Below are 16,623 nucleotides of genomic sequence, written 5' to 3' on the forward strand. Positions count from 1 at the left end.
AATAACTGTCAAATTGTTATTTTTACTTCGCGGTGGAAATATTGTCGTTTGTTGTGAATTGTGATATAAATCAATTTTAGTGGCGACATGGCAGGTTTTACTGAAAATGCGTTGGTTCGTAAACTTCAAGAACTGAATTCAAGTCAACAAAGTATTCAAACGTTGTCTTTATGGTTAATTCACCATCGCAAACACCACGCTGCCGTAGTTAAAACTTGGTTTAAGGAATTGTTAAAAGGTAACCTGTAATTTTCCTTTAAAACATCATAACGTTTAATTGTGTCGTATTGAAACAGTGACGTTATAAACAAGGAAAAAGATATTTAAAGCGATTCCAAGATTAATAATGAAATATTTTATTTTGATTACATAAATGGTATCCGTCTTTTATTCAAGTTTCAAAATGCTCAACGATTTGATGACTCCTGTTATCTAATGTTCTACTATAGATAGTGCGGTAATCATTAAGAGTTACATTTATCAATACTACAAGGAATTATTTTTTTAGCGAAAGATAGTAAACAACTCACTTTTATGTATCTTGCCAATGATGTGATACAAAACAGTAAAAAGAAAGGTCCAGAATATGGTAAAGAATTTGGCGAGGTTCTCGTGCCAACTTTTCAACACATGGCCAAGACTGGTATCAATGCAAAAACCAAGCAATCACTGCACAGAATACTGTCCATTTGGCAAGAGAGAGGCGTATACGATGCTGACAAGATACAAGAATTTAAAGAAGCAAGTAAGTATTGAAACATTTTTATATTTTTAAGTTATTAGTATTCATTTTTGCCGTATTTATTATTTAGAGTGTGGATGAGAAGTTAAAGCAAGAATGTATTATTTAAGGCATATTTTAGCTCAGTCTAGTATCAATCTAAGGCTTACTCAGTGTTGATATTTATGTTGATCAACTCTTAGTACTTTTAGTCATATTTTAAAATAAATATTTCTATTTTAATTAAGTCAGTTATAAAAATTTACGCATTCCAGTGGATCCAAACGATGCAATACCTAATCAAGGAACTAAACGTAAAACATCAGAGGTAAAGGAGGAGGTAAAAGAGACTGAGAAGAAGCCAAAGTTAGAGAATAAAGAGAACAGAGAGCGACGTAGAAGTGAAACTAAAGTAGAAATTGATGGTCACATAGAGACACATGTTACACTCAGTCCAAAAACTCCTCCCGGTGACCCTCCGGAACCTGAAGAATTAATTAAGGTACAGTAGTAGTAAAAGTAGCTTCTGCAGACAACAATATCCAAAAAAAAACATAGTTTTCTCCCAATGTATGACATAAAATGAAATGAATAAATTTGAAATTGCTTTAGTAAACTTTGCCAATTAACATTTCCCAATTTAAAAAAACTAATTCTCTTTTCCAGGCATTATTAGAATTGGAATCGAGTGCATCAAGTGATGAGGCAGTTAGAGAAAGAATCGCCTCCCTTCCTCCGGAAGTATCTGAAGTACAATTATTATCTAAGTTAGCAGGTAACAACAATCCCTACCACAGACTGCATCAAGCAGTTTTTGTTAAAAAAATTATACAAATAAATGTTTATATAAACAAACATTTTGTTTCATTTATTATATTTACACAAATCTACTGTTTTATGCAGTCTGCAAATATTTGAACACTATACTATGACAAACTTATCTGGCCCGGTGAGAAATAAGTTATAACACACCAAAGTGCCAGTGTACTTGTCAGACTGTAGCTGTCTTGTCTTGTGTGTTTCTATGTCCAAACATTTTCCAGCAGGACTAATTCCTATTACAGCACCACTCACACCGGACCATATAAGTTTGTGAGATATGTTTACTTGAGTTAATTCTCTAACTTTTAAAAGAATGATCAAACACTACAAATCCTTCAGCACACACACATGCCCTTCAATTAATAAATACACATATTCTACTAAAAATTAACAATAAATATGGAACCCAGCAGGCATTTTATTACTGTTAAATTTCTAGACCTATCAGCAGACTAAATAGTTATGCACAAAAAAGGCTAAATGTGAGAATTCGTAACATATTTCTAATATAGTGTCGTGGAATTTGGTAAAAGACTGTAGATGGAAAAATAAAATTACATTGTCTTTTGAGATGCAAGTAGTCAATAATTTGAAACTAATTATTAAGAAACAATCCACATTAAAATAAGGTCATTATCTGACATAAAAATACTTGAATAATACTACCCTTGGATATTAACCCAATAAAAAAGGGGTCAAAAAGTAATTTTTGCTGGAAACATGTTGCTGAACTCTGCTACTTTACTCTAGAACTCTTTAACTGACACTGTACATGTTGTCTATAAATTGTCTAAGAAAATGAAAGGGATGGCACTATGTTTTGATACTAAAAAGTAAACTCATTCTATTTGACCAGATAGAAACTACAATATCTATACACATTAAAAATGGAGTGTCTGTATGTAATATGGAAAAAAATCCTATTTCGTACATTTTTTGTGGTGATAACAAAATACCAAGTCTGCGTTTGTTCTGGATAATCTTCGGCACGGCTGGATCGATTTTAACAGGACTTCGGCAAGCACGCGGACATTTAATTAGGGTGTTTTTTTTTTCTGCGGTGACGAAGTCTGGGGTGTCCGCTAGTATATTAATTCAAGAGTGATTGCAGACAAAATTCACATTTAAAAATAACTGAACTTCCGTTTCCAAGACCCTTTCGAAAATGAGACATTTATTTCAGATAAGGAAGCAGCACTCAGTCTGAGTACCGTAGTCAACTCAGCGGTGGAACTGCTGGCTGAATACAACCTGAGGCTGACTGAGGAGTTGGAGAAGAGAAGACGGGTGGCGGGCATGCTGCGGGACTTCGCGCAGGCGCAGAGAGACCTCGCCAAACAGGCGGAGGCCCGGCTAGAGGTATGTATTCTAAGCTACCGGACGAGCTTGACCGTTCTGGCTACGGGATAGTGGAAAAGGGGTTTTAGTTTGTATTTTTATTGACATAATTTAATGAATAACACTTACTATAATTTTGATACAGGCTGTGTGGTTGAATATTTTCTCCTATAGGCTACCTTCCCCTTAATTACTATTTAACAAAAATATATTAAAGTTGTTATTAAGAAGATTGATAAGTTAAAACATAATTTTCTTCCAGGAATATAATATTAAACTGCAGAAAATATATGCAGTGAAGGCTGAAGTGAAATCGCACATAGATAATTTGCCGGATGTATCCAGATTGCCTGATGTTACCGGAGGTCTAGCCCCTTTGCCTTCTGCGGGCGATCTGTTCAGTATTTGAAATCCTGTATACAAAGTCTTTAATATAATATGTATATTTAATACAATATTGTATACAAGTTATAGCTTGGATAATACAATGTGTGGAATTTTTGTTTTTCTTTCAATGTTATACACACATTAATAATTCTTTAATTTTCTTTTTAATGTAAACTAGATTAATTACATCGTTACTTTAATGTACAACTACATTTTTTATATTTTCATAATTATTTGCTTTTATAGTTTAAGGTGGCATATGAGCATGCAGGCACCTAAATTCACCAAATAGGCAGCGGTCACTTAAGTGAAGTGAAGTGACGTGATAGACATTTGCCGATATGTTGCCTTCCTTTAATCAGCAGAGAAAGGTACACAGAAAGAGGATCCAGTTCCCCTTCCTATTCTCTCCTTGCTATAAAAGAGTGGAAAGGGAAAGAGGAGTACAATGAGGCCTCCAGCACGCAAACACATCAAACAAAACGTGAATTGATTCCATTTCACGCTTGTCTTTATTGCTTTCAATAGAAATAATTAATAACTAACTGATTTAACATCAAAATTTAGTTAACCAAAGTAAAGTTTATATTTTTTCCATTATGTCATAAAAAGTAAGGTTAGTTTTACATTAAAGAAGCGAATTAAAAATATGTGCCTCGTAAAGTAAGAAGTAGTTTGAAGAAGTTAAAACGCTGAAATGAAATGTGTACATTAAACGTAAGGAAAAGTTACATCATAGTAATGTGTTCATTGATGACGTCACAATTTAAAATAATATAAATTTAATTGAATTAGAATCATTATCCAATTTACGCTTTAAATTTACAATAAAAGACATGTAAAATTTTGCTGTATTAAGAAAGGAAAGCAATAACTTTACAGTTTTAGTATTATTTTTTAATAATAGCTACTAAAAGTAAAGGTACCTTACACTATTGAATATCATTATTATGATAAATAAACAATAAAAAAATTATCGAAAAAAACAGGTTATGTTGAAACTTTGTATTAAACACTATTAAAAGAAGTTAATTTGGGTTTAAATCTCACAATTTCTAATCAACTTCTGTTCCTTTTTTAAAAAAACATAAATAATTTTTATTCCTTTATAATCTATGACACGATCAAAATGCGCTCATTTTTTTGGTTGCTGGCAAATTCTTGACTTCTTTTATCAAAAAATTCGATAAAAAATTCTATGTTATTAGTGACGACGGTTCCTAGTTATTATACAAAATCAGGGCTACAAATAATGTGTAGCCAAAAAATCTCTGAGAATGTACGGTTTTCACATTGTACCAACCTTATAAACGATAAAATTTTACTTTTTTGTATACTTGTCGTGTAAAAAGTTCTTTATATTAATGATTTAGTTTGAATTTGATTTGATTTCTGTAAACCAAACGGTTATCAACATTATTTAGTTATATTATATTTGGACATTGTGTGCTACGTTATAAGCTGAAATAAACAATTGTTTTATCAAGAGTTTTTTTTTAATTTCTCTTTGTTTAGTATAAGAAATCTACAATAAGCGGCTGTTACCAACCGTTAAAAGGTAATGAGTGCCACAATTCAAGTAAGTTTTCAATTTAATTGGACATTGAAATCATGATAAAAAAGTTCTGTTTATTTTTTACGAATTGAACTTTTGATATCTGAGCTGGTGAGAGGCGCTGCTGTCGCGTTTAGTACTGTCGGAAAATATGTAAAACATACATCTTACTAATATTAAAATGCGAATGTGTGGATGCATGGATGGATGTTTGTTTGAAGGTATCTCCATAACGGCTCAACGGATCTCGATGAAATGTAGATCATAGTCTGGAAGAACACATAGGCTATTTATGTTTTTTTTAATACCGCGCGGATGGAACCGTGGATGACAGTTAGTGCATATATAATATATACAATGACATAAACGAAAAAACACAACATCACAACTACAATACGAAAAGGACCTAGTTTGAGCTTGACAGGAGGGCGCTAGTGAGGTATCACAATTTAGTTTAACTTATACCCAAACGGTCGCTACATAGAGTTTTATAAACAACCTATCTGCCATTTTTATGTCACACGATTGATTTTGACGTACATTTATAGAGAAAATATTTTATATTATTATTCTTATAATTTGTAAACTATGAGCGAAAGTGTGGTATGTATATTGAATACAAAATGTAGGAATTAATAGATCATATCTTTTTAATACGTTCGATTAAATTACGCTTAACTGGACTTAGATTTAAATTTTACTTATGTGTTTTTTTATTAAATATTTTTAGAGTTCACGCACGAAGACCTTGAGCACTTCGACTTCTTCTGAAACAATAGAAAATCCTTTGGTAAGATACTACATAGTTTTCCCTCTACACACTTGGATTTCCAACACAGAAAAAGAAAACAGAGTTGAAGATATGCTTTTGTACAAGTTTTTATGTAGTGGAAATTCAACGTAAGATACGAAGAAGGTTTTAATATGCTGTTTTTTGTTTCATAGCTTTATAGCATTTTTCGTATCCCTCCCAGATCAATGACCGGTGGACGAATAACATAAACTATAGGCAACTCGTAATGTCGTCTTGTATTGGTATAGTACAAGTGTGGTGGCACCCTTACTTACACGACATGAAAAAATTCATACCTTTCATATTCCTATATAATATTCTGAGTGTAATCTTCGGCTACCCGCTCATGTATTTGGAGTTAGCTCTGGGTATCGTTACAAAGAAAAGTGCTATCAATTGCTGGGATTTGGCGCCAGTGGCTCGAGGTAAATAAGTTTTTTTTTTAATTCTGTTGTAAATATTTAAAAATTTTATGTAGTGTTTGAAATATTAAGGCGCTTTACGTAATGTTTTGGCTTTATTTTTTCGGCCTTCCACTTTCCTGTAAAGAAATTAAAATGTACACTACGCTAAATCCTGTCAGTGAGTCAATAACGTCCCACAGGCGTGGGTTTCGCAATGCTGGCGTGCTGCGCGCTGACGGCGTTTGTGTCAGGAGCGGTGAGCGCGTGGTGCCTAGCACTGCTGGTGCACTCGGCGCACGCCTTCCTGCCCTGGCTGCACTGCGCCGCCACCGCGCAGCCAGCATGCGCCGCGCGACACCGACCCCTACCGGAGGGCAGCGAGACTCCGGCGCAGTCGTTCTTCTTGTGTGTATTTAGGACTTTGTAGAATTTTTCCATTGACTAAGTAGCCGCCGGACATCTCTTTTCTTTCCTATTATAGTATTTTCTTATAAGGAAAGGAAAAGAGAATGAAACGTGTGTTATTTTCAGTAATTTCATCTTGAACCTGAAACGTGATGGGCTGAAGGGCGGGCTTGGCAGTGTGGTGCCGGAGCTGGCCGTCTACTACGTCATCAGCTGGTTGCTCATATACTTCATCGCATTCAAACGTATATACAGCTACTCTAAAGTAAGAGTCTTTAATCAGTTGCCACTTCTAATTATGTATTTATTTCTTCTTTCCATCTGGATGACAAACGAATTTGGCGATTGCATGGATGAGCCGGATCGACCATGCCTCATGATTAAGTTTAACCTTGAAACCTACATTCTGTTTAATTCTAGGACATTAGTTAAATGGTATTTCCTGGTAATGGTAGGCCTTTCAGTTGTTCTTAATATTTTTTTCGACTAACGGAGGTTGGCAAGCAAAACAGTCGCGATTGTGGTCTACTGCGATGTTTCAAGGTCGTGATTATTCTGTTTTTCAGTTGGTACTTTTCAAAGACGTGCTGACCTACTTCGTGTTACTGGTGTGCATGCTGGGTGCGACACGGCTCTCGGGCGCCGCCGCCATGTTCAATGAGTGCGACTGGAGTGTGCTGCTAGATGGCACGCAGGTATACTAAATGAGAAAGTTGTAATAAATCTTTGTTACAAAGTAACTTCGAAACTGCGAAACAAATTTGAATGAAATTTGACACGGGATGAGATCATAGCATGAGGAACAAAAGATCGCTATGGAATTACTCTTCGAGGAAAGGTCGTATTTCGAGTCTTTTTCTATGTTCTTTTTTGACAGATATGGCGCGATGCTCTCGAGTACTCGTTGGTCCAGATGTCCATATCCCAAGGCGTGCTGGTGATGCTGGGCTCGTATTGCCCGAAGGCACCACACCGATTGGCCACCACAGCACTCCTCACCTTCCTCGTCGCAAAGACTAGCTGCATGGGCAGTGCGCTGCTGCTGGGCGCGGCGCACGGAGCACTGCGCACTGACTACGATAACGATACCAATGTGTGGAGCGGTGAGTATGCTGTACTTAGACAATTTTGCCACTAAACTAGTCAAAATTCTAGCCGGAACGGTCCTAAAGGTATAAAAAAAATATCTCAAAAGTATTAATAGCTTTTGGCTTTATATACCATGTTTCTTTCAGGTTCGTCATCATCAATAATACTATGGGCAGACTACGTAGCGAGGATACCGGGCAGTCAGTTTTGGTCGGCTCTCGTCTTCTTCACACTGTTTGTCCTTTCAGTATCCACCACGGTATGTACAACCATTCGTACTGCAAAAACCTTGACATAAAACATGTTGTGATCGTAGTTTTCCGTCAAGCTAATGTTAATAAGTTAGTTTGGTTATTGAGAAAAAAAAACTACTAAGATCCACTACATGTTTTATATTCAAGTTTTGATATATTTTGTCTTGAAAATTTAATAAGAATAGTCGATTATCGTTTTATTTGCAGGCTCTAATGCTACAAACAATAATGTCAACGTTCACGGGTCGCTCCATACGTAAGATATCGTGGGCGTTCCTTGTCGCTATCTGTGTACTGTTCTGTTTTATTGGCGTTATGACGATTTGCACACAGGTACAAATATTCTATTAAAGGTGTTCTCATATTAAGTCGGGCGCCAAGAGCTAAGGGAGACCTTTCTCTAAGATAACGACTTATTAAAATAGTGAGTGCCACAGTAATAATAAAATATTAATCGACTTTTTTTAGGGTGGTCTCTACATCCTAAACTTCCTAATATCATGGCCGGTATCAAAAGTGCGTGCGCCGATAGCTGCCGTGGTGGCCCTTGTTATCAGTTACACGTACGGACAGACCACATTTTGCGACGAGATATATTTCGCAGTCGGCGAGTACCCCTGCATGTTTATGAGGATAAGTTGGGCTCTAACACCTTTACTGTTATTCGTACGTATTAACTTAAAGGTTCCATTAGAATGAAATGTTCTCCCCTTTAGCTACAAAATATGGTTCATGAGAGGAAAAAGATATTACTATAGGTCAATAACTGTTCATATACCCTAAACGTTTGCAAGCTGCAAGTTTTAGCTAGCTTACTAAGGGTTTCTTAGACCAAAATCTCCGTTTAAAACATATCGTTATTTCTGTTTTGTCAAAGATAATGACAGGGATGACAATTTTATACAGAGACTTGTCTCAGAAACACACGGTTACTCAGTTCACTAAACTTAAGATTCCACTTTCATAATGCATACTATTATCTCTGTTTTTTTGCAAAGATAATTGAAGAGATGGTAATTATTTTTAAAGTGGAATTGAAGATTAAAATGTGACAAATTTATCGAAATCTTTTCTTAGGTGGCATTAACTGGCGTGGGATCTCTGTCAACATTCGAAGCGACCGCGGGCTTTGTGTCACTCGGCCTGTGTCTGGTGGCCATTCCTATCTTTGTTATTTTCTACTTCGTTTTCAGATGCAGAGTAAGGGTAAGACATCTTTTGTATAAATTTAATATCAAAATATTAAATGACGGTAGAGCAAAAAAAATCGGTTACTTGTAAGTTTTTTTTTTAATTATTTCTTGCTTAGTGGATATTTTGTTAAATTAATGTAATTTCTTTCAGAATATCGTGGATGATGCAAAATGATGCTGTAACATTTAGAAATAAACATATTTTTTCTAAAATCTATCTTTATTTCAAAAATAACCAGATTCTAATTTGAGAACTAGAGTAAACGATTGACCAGACAAAAATATTTGCGTGTTCACTATTCAAAAACATTATCTTCGCATTGTTTCTGGGAAAACCAAACACATTTTGAAATTTTTTAATGTTAGTTGTGATCTATGAACTTGACTATATTTGTACACTTTTCCACAAAAAGCATGTGGATTTATCAGTTTTTATTCTGACATTCCTCAAATGTTTTATAGACGACTGGGGGAATTAAAGATTAGATAAACCGCTGGTTTTGGTTCCTGTCAAAAAGAAATAAAAAAAGCTTTCAGAATGACACCATTATTTATTCACAAATTTTTCATAACACCAATTCGTTATCAAAATAAAGGATTATTTTTTTTATTTAGTCATACACACATATTAACAACTTATAGAAACAGCCGTAACAGAGTTTGGTTCGTCCAATTTGTTAGCAAACTGAGATATTTTTCATTTATAATCTCTGTTACGTTCAAATAGGAGTATTTTTATACAATATATTCCGAATAGGTTAAATAAAACATTGTAAACTTCCTTGTCGAGGAAAAAAAACACTCCTTTTTAATACAGCCTTGGATCTTATCACTAAAATTAATAGTAACTTAAAATTATAACTTCTCATATAAAAATAATAATTAATAATAAGCATATTACATATATTATATACTAAGTAGATAGACCGATGAAATTTCATTGTTATGTAGATTTAGACCAGGACTTTTTTTTAATAAATTCTTTAAATCTATTGCACTCGTTACTTTTTTGTTTATTTGAATGAATATAAATTTAGTTTATATACCATTTTATGTTCGACTAGATATTACTTTAGTATATATTCGAAATGTAATACAAATCAGTCGTAATTTTTACGGGCAATGATAAAAAAGATTAACTATTCTTGAGAATGAAAGATATATCGGATGTTTTGTGCAAATGGATCAATACTATTTCTTGTGTACTCAACCTTATAAATATTAAATCCTTACAAACTTTACGATTTATTTTACTTAAATTGAATTTCGTTATTTAAATTCATTACATCTAGTAGTTAACTTAAACGAAGAACCATTAAAATTGAAAGAGGGGATAACATTACACTTCTCATACCAAAACCAAACAAACCTTAATCTAAGAAATAAATTAAAAATATCGGCGAAAAGCATAATAGGAAAGGACAATTTATTTCAAAACATTGTCTTAAACAAAACATACGGGACATACAACATGAATACAAAGCTGCACTTTATGCAAAAATCTATTCGCTACTTTGATCATATATCATTATTAATTACAATAAAATATTTCTCAGGAACGTTCATTAATTAATAAAACTAATATTATTTTCATTCAAAACCTCTATGTATGTATATCCATTCAGATATTCAAAATAACTCGTTAATATTCCGTTAAAACGTATTCCATTTAAACTTTCATAACACTGGATAGGTTCACTATTTGAAAGTTATCTTTTTGTTTGGTCTGACATCTCCCTTTATTAGTTAGTTTCCAATATCTGTAGCTAGGGTTGCCAGGTCAGGACAGGTAGACGTCAAACAGGACAGATCAGCCAGTTTTGCCGGACACCCTATACTATTTAGGATTTTGCCTCAGTATTAATAGGTAAAATCTCGTTTGGGAAATGTAAAAAGCCTAAAAAGCCGGAAAACCGTTTATTTTAGCCGGACACGCAAAAAGCCTACCTATGTCCGGCTTTATCCGGACGCCTGGCAACGCTACCTATAGCGGTGCACAAATAAAATAGGTACATCCCGTGTAATGAAAGGTCAGTGTCATAATATATAACCATATATAAATTTCAGTAATTTATGTACCCAAAGTAAAAAAAAAGCAAATATTTTTTACTTTTTCCAATTCGAACATTATCGGTAACAAAAATTAAAAAGAAAAATACATACTGCAACCAGCACAGGATTAATTCAGGGAAAAGTGTTTTTAAAAACGCACAGCTTCGACTTGTAGGATATTTTGACATTTACGTAGATAAACGTAAAAATAATTTGCGAATTCATAAGGACGTAAATTTAAAATTCACGTCCGAACACTATTCTTTCTCAAAAAAAAAAAAAGAAAACTGTGAATTTGTACTGCAAATAAATATACGATATTCAGTCCTAGATAATACCGCTTTACAATTTTTTTTTTATGTTGTAAAGTATAACTCAAATAATCTTTATAGAAATAGGTATGACCTTTAGTATTACATGAGAGGGTGTAGCACTATACAAAGACGTGTCTAATCAAAATTGTTCAAGTTGGGTGTCCATTGTTACAAGACCTGTTTAAAGACATATATGCATCCCTTTTATTATCATCTAAAAAAGCATAGACAAATATACAGATTGTACAGCAATGGAAACCCCTACACATTTACTTCCATGGACGGTAAAGGAAACGATACAAATGTAATAACAAAAACTTACACAATAATGTGTTGCTACTAAAATTTTAATTAATTATGGGGACTGCGTTCAGTCTTCGCATTTAAAAACAAAAATATGAAAGACAAATAAAAAAAAAACAGTCCGTTTTAGGAGTGAAAGATAATGATAGAAGTACTAAAGAATTTTCTAGAAGTTTCGATTGTTCGGTTTGAATTGAAATTCAAGGTTTCTGTATACTCATAAATTCGTATACCTTCCTATAGAAATCTGTTACTACAATTATATCTAAGTATCTATATTTTAAGATGACGCAACATCGCCCTTGCAAAAACAAACATAAATATTGTAATAAAAAAAAATCAACTTTGTAATAATTTTACGAACGATGTTAAAAATTCTACTACACGTTGATCGTTTTTTGTGTAGTAACATATAAATTAAAGAAATGGATTTTTTAAGTTATTTCAAAGAACGGATAGTTTTTAAACTAAAAAGGGTGGTTTTAATTTTTTTAGCGCAAGTAGTAAAAATAATAGGTAGCTTTATCTGAAAGGTATCTTTTAAAATCTTTAACACGACATCTGTCTAATGGGGGTATTACACAGCAAATTAAAAAAAAACAGCACATGTTAGCGACACTGCGCCATATGTTAACCATTAAACCTTATCAATAGCCTAATCGCTATATCGCTGTGCGAAAAAGCTAAATTTCTATCAACATATTCATTTATTAATGCTTTCCATATTCAAGTTTGGTGTACTATTAAAATCTAGTTTTATTTCTATAGACGATCACTAAATCATTATTAGCTACCCAAAATCCATACAAAAAAAAAAACAACAACCAAGTTACAGATAAAAAGCTATTACAATAAAAAAAAATCCTTAAAATTTTACATTTCAAAGTAACTTATAAAAAAAGCTTTGACAATTACTATTTCCACTTAAAATATCACCTAGTGTTTTTTTTTTTCATTGGACCGATGTACGTATGTCAATGCATCACCGACCGTTCTTAAACTTATATAAGTTTATAAACTATCGGTTAGAAAAGTCAAATCGTGATTAATTCGTTCCTTTCACAAATTAATCACGTTATATCTACTTCGATTAAATATAAAATCCACAGTAGATTGGTGACATATATTTTTGTACAATTATTTTAAAAAGATTGCCTTACACGGACCGTTTGCAGTCGGTATCAACTTCAAGCAGTCGACTGCAAACTGTGGTCCGTGTATTGCGAACATATTATTAAGAAAAAATTACATCCATTAAACATTGTGATAAATTTGGAAACAACGAGGTGAGATCAGACATAATCTTATATCAATATTATTGTTACATTAAATTACTTTCACCTTTCTTTATTTATAATAAACTTAAATTATATTTTCGTATAATATACACCAATAGTGTTTGCATTTAAAATAATTTAGAAATTTATTCTACCAGAAAAGACTTGTAGAACATCACTGTATCAATTTATTTAAATCGACATCGACATTTGGTGAAAATATATTTTTTTTTATCAAATATTTATTTCCAGTTTTATTAAACATTCCAAAAATCCAAATCGTTTCTTAAATAATATTAAAAACATAGCAACGGCGAGATAATATTATATGTTTTATAATTAACAATTAGCATTTAACAATATTATACAATGAAATATATATACCACAAACAATCCCCCACAATAATCGTTCATTATATATCACAAAACATAGGGCACGTTACACTTTCCTTAGCATTGCTTCCAGTCAGTAAAAAGCACCGATTTAAATCTAACAGCGAAATGACCGGTGTCAATAAATTACCATGTAACCACAATAACGTGACATCTAAACCGATGACGTCATAATTATATCCATTTACATTTCAACTCGTGAAACAATCAAATGATAGTATAAAATATTTTATAGTTATCAATGTACAGATTACGTAATTCGAGTCTCATGTTATTGTGTACGCATAGTAATTATTTTAATTATCTCAATAAATAAACATATCAATTAAATGATATATATTTTTTTAATAAATTGTGTTTTCAATAATATACAAATAGGACAATTTTTTTTAAATAAGGCATAAAAATACAATTTACAGCTTAGAAAAAATCTCAAACACACAGCAAAAAACATTCCTAACTACAAAAAGAAGGAACAATCTTCATATGCAATTGAAAAAAAAAAAAAGAAATCATTTAAATTTTCTGAGCTAATTCATATCACTTTTTGTTTAACAAATAATCATAACATTAAAATTACACCTTTTTATTTGTAGTAAGAGGTTTATATTTTCTGTTAGTGTAGTACAAGTAGATGGAAAAAAATACTAAAATTAGTACAATAAATTGTTTGTTAGTTCATATCTTCAAAGGGCTCGGAGCCTACCCAAGTTAAGGGTGACTAGCCCACGTTGGCCCATTGCAATTTGACTTCACACATATCATTGAATTTCTTCTCAGATATATGCAGGTTGTATTATGTTTTCCTTCAGCATACAGTATCTCCCAAAGTGGGCGATAACGCCCCCTTAGGGGCGTTTGAAACCTAGGAGTGGGCGATAAGGGCCCAAAAAATGGGGAGGTATTGAAATTAATTAACGTAATGAAATTGTGGTTTTTAAGTTTTAGGACTGAATAAAAATTAGGGGGCTCTGAAATGTAATTGATTTTCAAAGGGGGCGGTGAAAGAAATAAGTTTGACAATCACTGGTATAATATGTTGAAGTAAAATAATGAAAATTAGTATTATTTTCAAGTTTTTTCACTTTAAACTTTTGTAGTTACTTTCAATATTGACTATTTCATTACAAAAATCCATGCTTTATTTATCCATCTTCGATATAAAAGACTTGATCTTGAAAACTTATGTAAAATCTATATTTTTAAGACAATCCAATTTTTTATCAAGTTAAATTTCGACTATAAGAAAAAAAATTGATTTGCAGTTTTAAATATAAATCTAATCTTAAAATGGTAGCTTAAATAAAATACAGGCTACAAATTACTATTTAACCAAAAAGCAAATCATCTACAACTTAAAATTCATATATTTTCAAACATACTTTTGTTCTAATACAACTTAAATTATTTATTTATATTAATTATATAATTTCGTGCAAACAAATTGAATAAAACGAAACATTTCAATGTAATAAAATAAACAATTTCTAAACACCGACCATAACACCATACAATCATCTTAACCCATTAGGATATCTATAAACATATATAAACCTACTAGCTTTTACCTGCTACTCCGTCCGCGCGGAATAAAAAAAAATGCACACAAGATAAAAAAAGTTCCTATGTCCATCTCCTAGTTCTAAGCTACCTCCCCATCAATTTTCAGCTAAATCAGTTCGACCGATCTTGAGTTATAAATAGTGTAACTAACACGACTTTCTTTTATATACAGTCAAAACCGTTTATGGCGACATCGTTTAGAACAACATACCGGTTAAATTGACCAAAATCAAAGGTCCTGGCTGAATGTTATATACATATCTTTCCTATTAATACCTGTCACCGGTTGTTACAACTATCGGTTTTTACGACTCAATATGAGTAGTCCCTTCGATGTCGTTAAAACAGATTTTGACTGTATATAGATAGATGACCTATTGAGTGTCATACAAGTTTGACATCTAATCAAGAGTTGATTTTCAAAATGTCATTTTGTAATATTAAAAGAAATTTATCCAAATAAAATACCTCCAAAGCACTTTCATTAGAAAAAAAAAAAGGTTATAAATCTTTGCCAAACAAATTACCTTGTTCACTGGTGAAATATGCACATAAAAATGTTCTGTCTCTCCATTTGGGAAAATTTAAACAGCAACATGTTTTATGACAATGGAATCGCATACATAAACATATATAACTTTAGTTTGTAATTTAATAAATTACAAGATTAGTCAATGAAAATGTATGCAGCTATACAAATGTATTATTTATAAGAGTGAACTTTCAAATGGATAGTTTGACTAAGTATAAAATACCACAATTCCTAGTACAAATTAATATTATAAACAGCTTTTTCTTCTTAAATTGCAAATCATTTTGCATATATATTCATAAATACATGCTTTATTACAAAATTTTTGCAAAAAAAAAAAAAAAGTAAAACAAGGCTCATGTTCCTTTTCTAAGGCCTAATAAACTTAATTGACCTCATTTCCATACCGTTTTGAAAAATTCACTATATTACAAAACATTTCCATACTTCCTAATGCATTCTTGATATCTACCGTCATCCCGTATCACAACATATCAAAACTTTGTACTTCCCATCAGTCCATTTTTTTAATATTTTTGATATTTAATTTATTAATAGAGTAAAGTAATGCATATACATTTTTTTATTATTTTTTATTTTACAATACCATATTGTCGATAGCTTAGTCTACTTGTGGAGTCGCAACCAATATATAAACGTTAAAATACTTTGGCAGTTTCAAGTAAACGTTTAAAAAAACTATAGACGAAAAAAAAAATTTAGAACCTTATAACAAAAAAAAAAAAAATTAAGGGTCCCATTTTGCCAACTCCTATTTATAAATAAAACATATTTACAAATTTAACACTCATTCCTTGATTAGAACAAGTTAAAATTCAATCAAACATGTCATATCATATTCAATCAGATTATTTCCGTGAAACAAAACGTAAAAACATTATCCACAGTGTAAACCTATCTTAAAACTAACAGAAGTCTAATTTACAATATAATACAAATTAAATGAAAAATAAAAAGCCCTGCAAATTAAATTCATAAAACCAAACAGAATCAATATGCAATCAAATTGAAAAAAAATATACAATATTATTTGCACACAATTTAACCTATAAATATATGACAAATTTCGTTGTGCAAAACTAATTTATTAAACTAATCACTGCAGTAACTAGTTTTATAAGCGTAATATTTACAATATTTAGCATCAATTCATATTTTATCCTTAATAATCTGCATAATATTACTTTTAGGTTATCATTTTCCCAAT

At 32.0% G+C, this 16,623-nt stretch overlaps 2 protein-coding genes across 3 annotated transcripts; both read left to right on the plus strand.

The window, feature by feature from the left end:
* On the plus strand, positions 1-4,130 carry LOC106718329 (regulation of nuclear pre-mRNA domain-containing protein 1B). The gene is made up of 6 exons (XM_014512386.2): positions 1-238; positions 509-745; positions 997-1,223; positions 1,388-1,496; positions 2,727-2,902; positions 3,144-4,130. Exons 1-6 carry the CDS (start codon positions 88-90, stop codon positions 3,288-3,290), a joined length of 1,047 nt encoding a protein of 348 aa, XP_014367872.1. The 5' UTR covers positions 1-87; the 3' UTR covers positions 3,291-4,130.
* Positions 4,131-5,552: 1,422 nt separating this feature from the next.
* Positions 5,553-9,144, plus strand: LOC106718317 (sodium-dependent serotonin transporter). 2 transcript variants are annotated; one of them, XM_045680285.1, is made up of 11 exons: positions 5,575-5,613; positions 5,798-6,041; positions 6,221-6,425; positions 6,552-6,690; positions 6,992-7,120; positions 7,303-7,528; positions 7,661-7,773; positions 7,976-8,101; positions 8,237-8,434; positions 8,846-8,974; positions 9,113-9,144. In XM_045680285.1, exons 2-11 carry the CDS (start codon positions 5,843-5,845, stop codon positions 9,134-9,136), a joined length of 1,488 nt encoding a protein of 495 aa, XP_045536241.1. In that variant the 5' UTR covers positions 5,575-5,613; positions 5,798-5,842; the 3' UTR covers positions 9,137-9,144. The 2 variants fall into 2 exon arrangements, with proteins under 2 accessions (XP_045536240.1, XP_045536241.1); XM_045680284.1 differs by lacking the exon at positions 5,798-6,041 and having other exon boundaries at positions 5,553-5,613.
* The last annotated feature ends 7,479 nt before the right edge of the window (positions 9,145-16,623 follow it).

Source organism: Papilio machaon, chromosome 12, assembly GCF_912999745.1.
Source record: "Papilio machaon chromosome 12, ilPapMach1.1, whole genome shotgun sequence".
NCBI classification, from domain to species: domain Eukaryota; kingdom Metazoa; phylum Arthropoda; class Insecta; order Lepidoptera; family Papilionidae; genus Papilio; species Papilio machaon.

Excerpts from the sequence above, each read along its gene's own strand:
- LOC106718329 (XM_014512386.2), top strand. The coding sequence starts at position 88 with ATGGCAGGTTTTACTGAAAATGCGTTGGTTCGTAAACTTCAAGAACTG. Across the intron at positions 746-996 it reads ACAAGAATTTAAAGAAGCAA|TGGATCCAAACGATGCAATA; the intron begins GTAAGTATTGAA and ends TACGCATTCCAG. Across the intron at positions 1,497-2,726 it reads ATTATTATCTAAGTTAGCAG|ATAAGGAAGCAGCACTCAGT; the intron begins GTAACAACAATC and ends CATTTATTTCAG.
- LOC106718317 (XM_045680285.1), top strand. The coding sequence starts at position 5,843 with ATGTCGTCTTGTATTGGTATAGTACAAGTGTGGTGGCACCCTTACTTA. Across the intron at positions 6,042-6,220 it reads TTTGGCGCCAGTGGCTCGAG|GCGTGGGTTTCGCAATGCTG; the intron begins GTAAATAAGTTT and ends AACGTCCCACAG. Across the intron at positions 6,426-6,551 it reads CCGGCGCAGTCGTTCTTCTT|TAATTTCATCTTGAACCTGA; the intron begins GTGTGTATTTAG and ends TGTTATTTTCAG.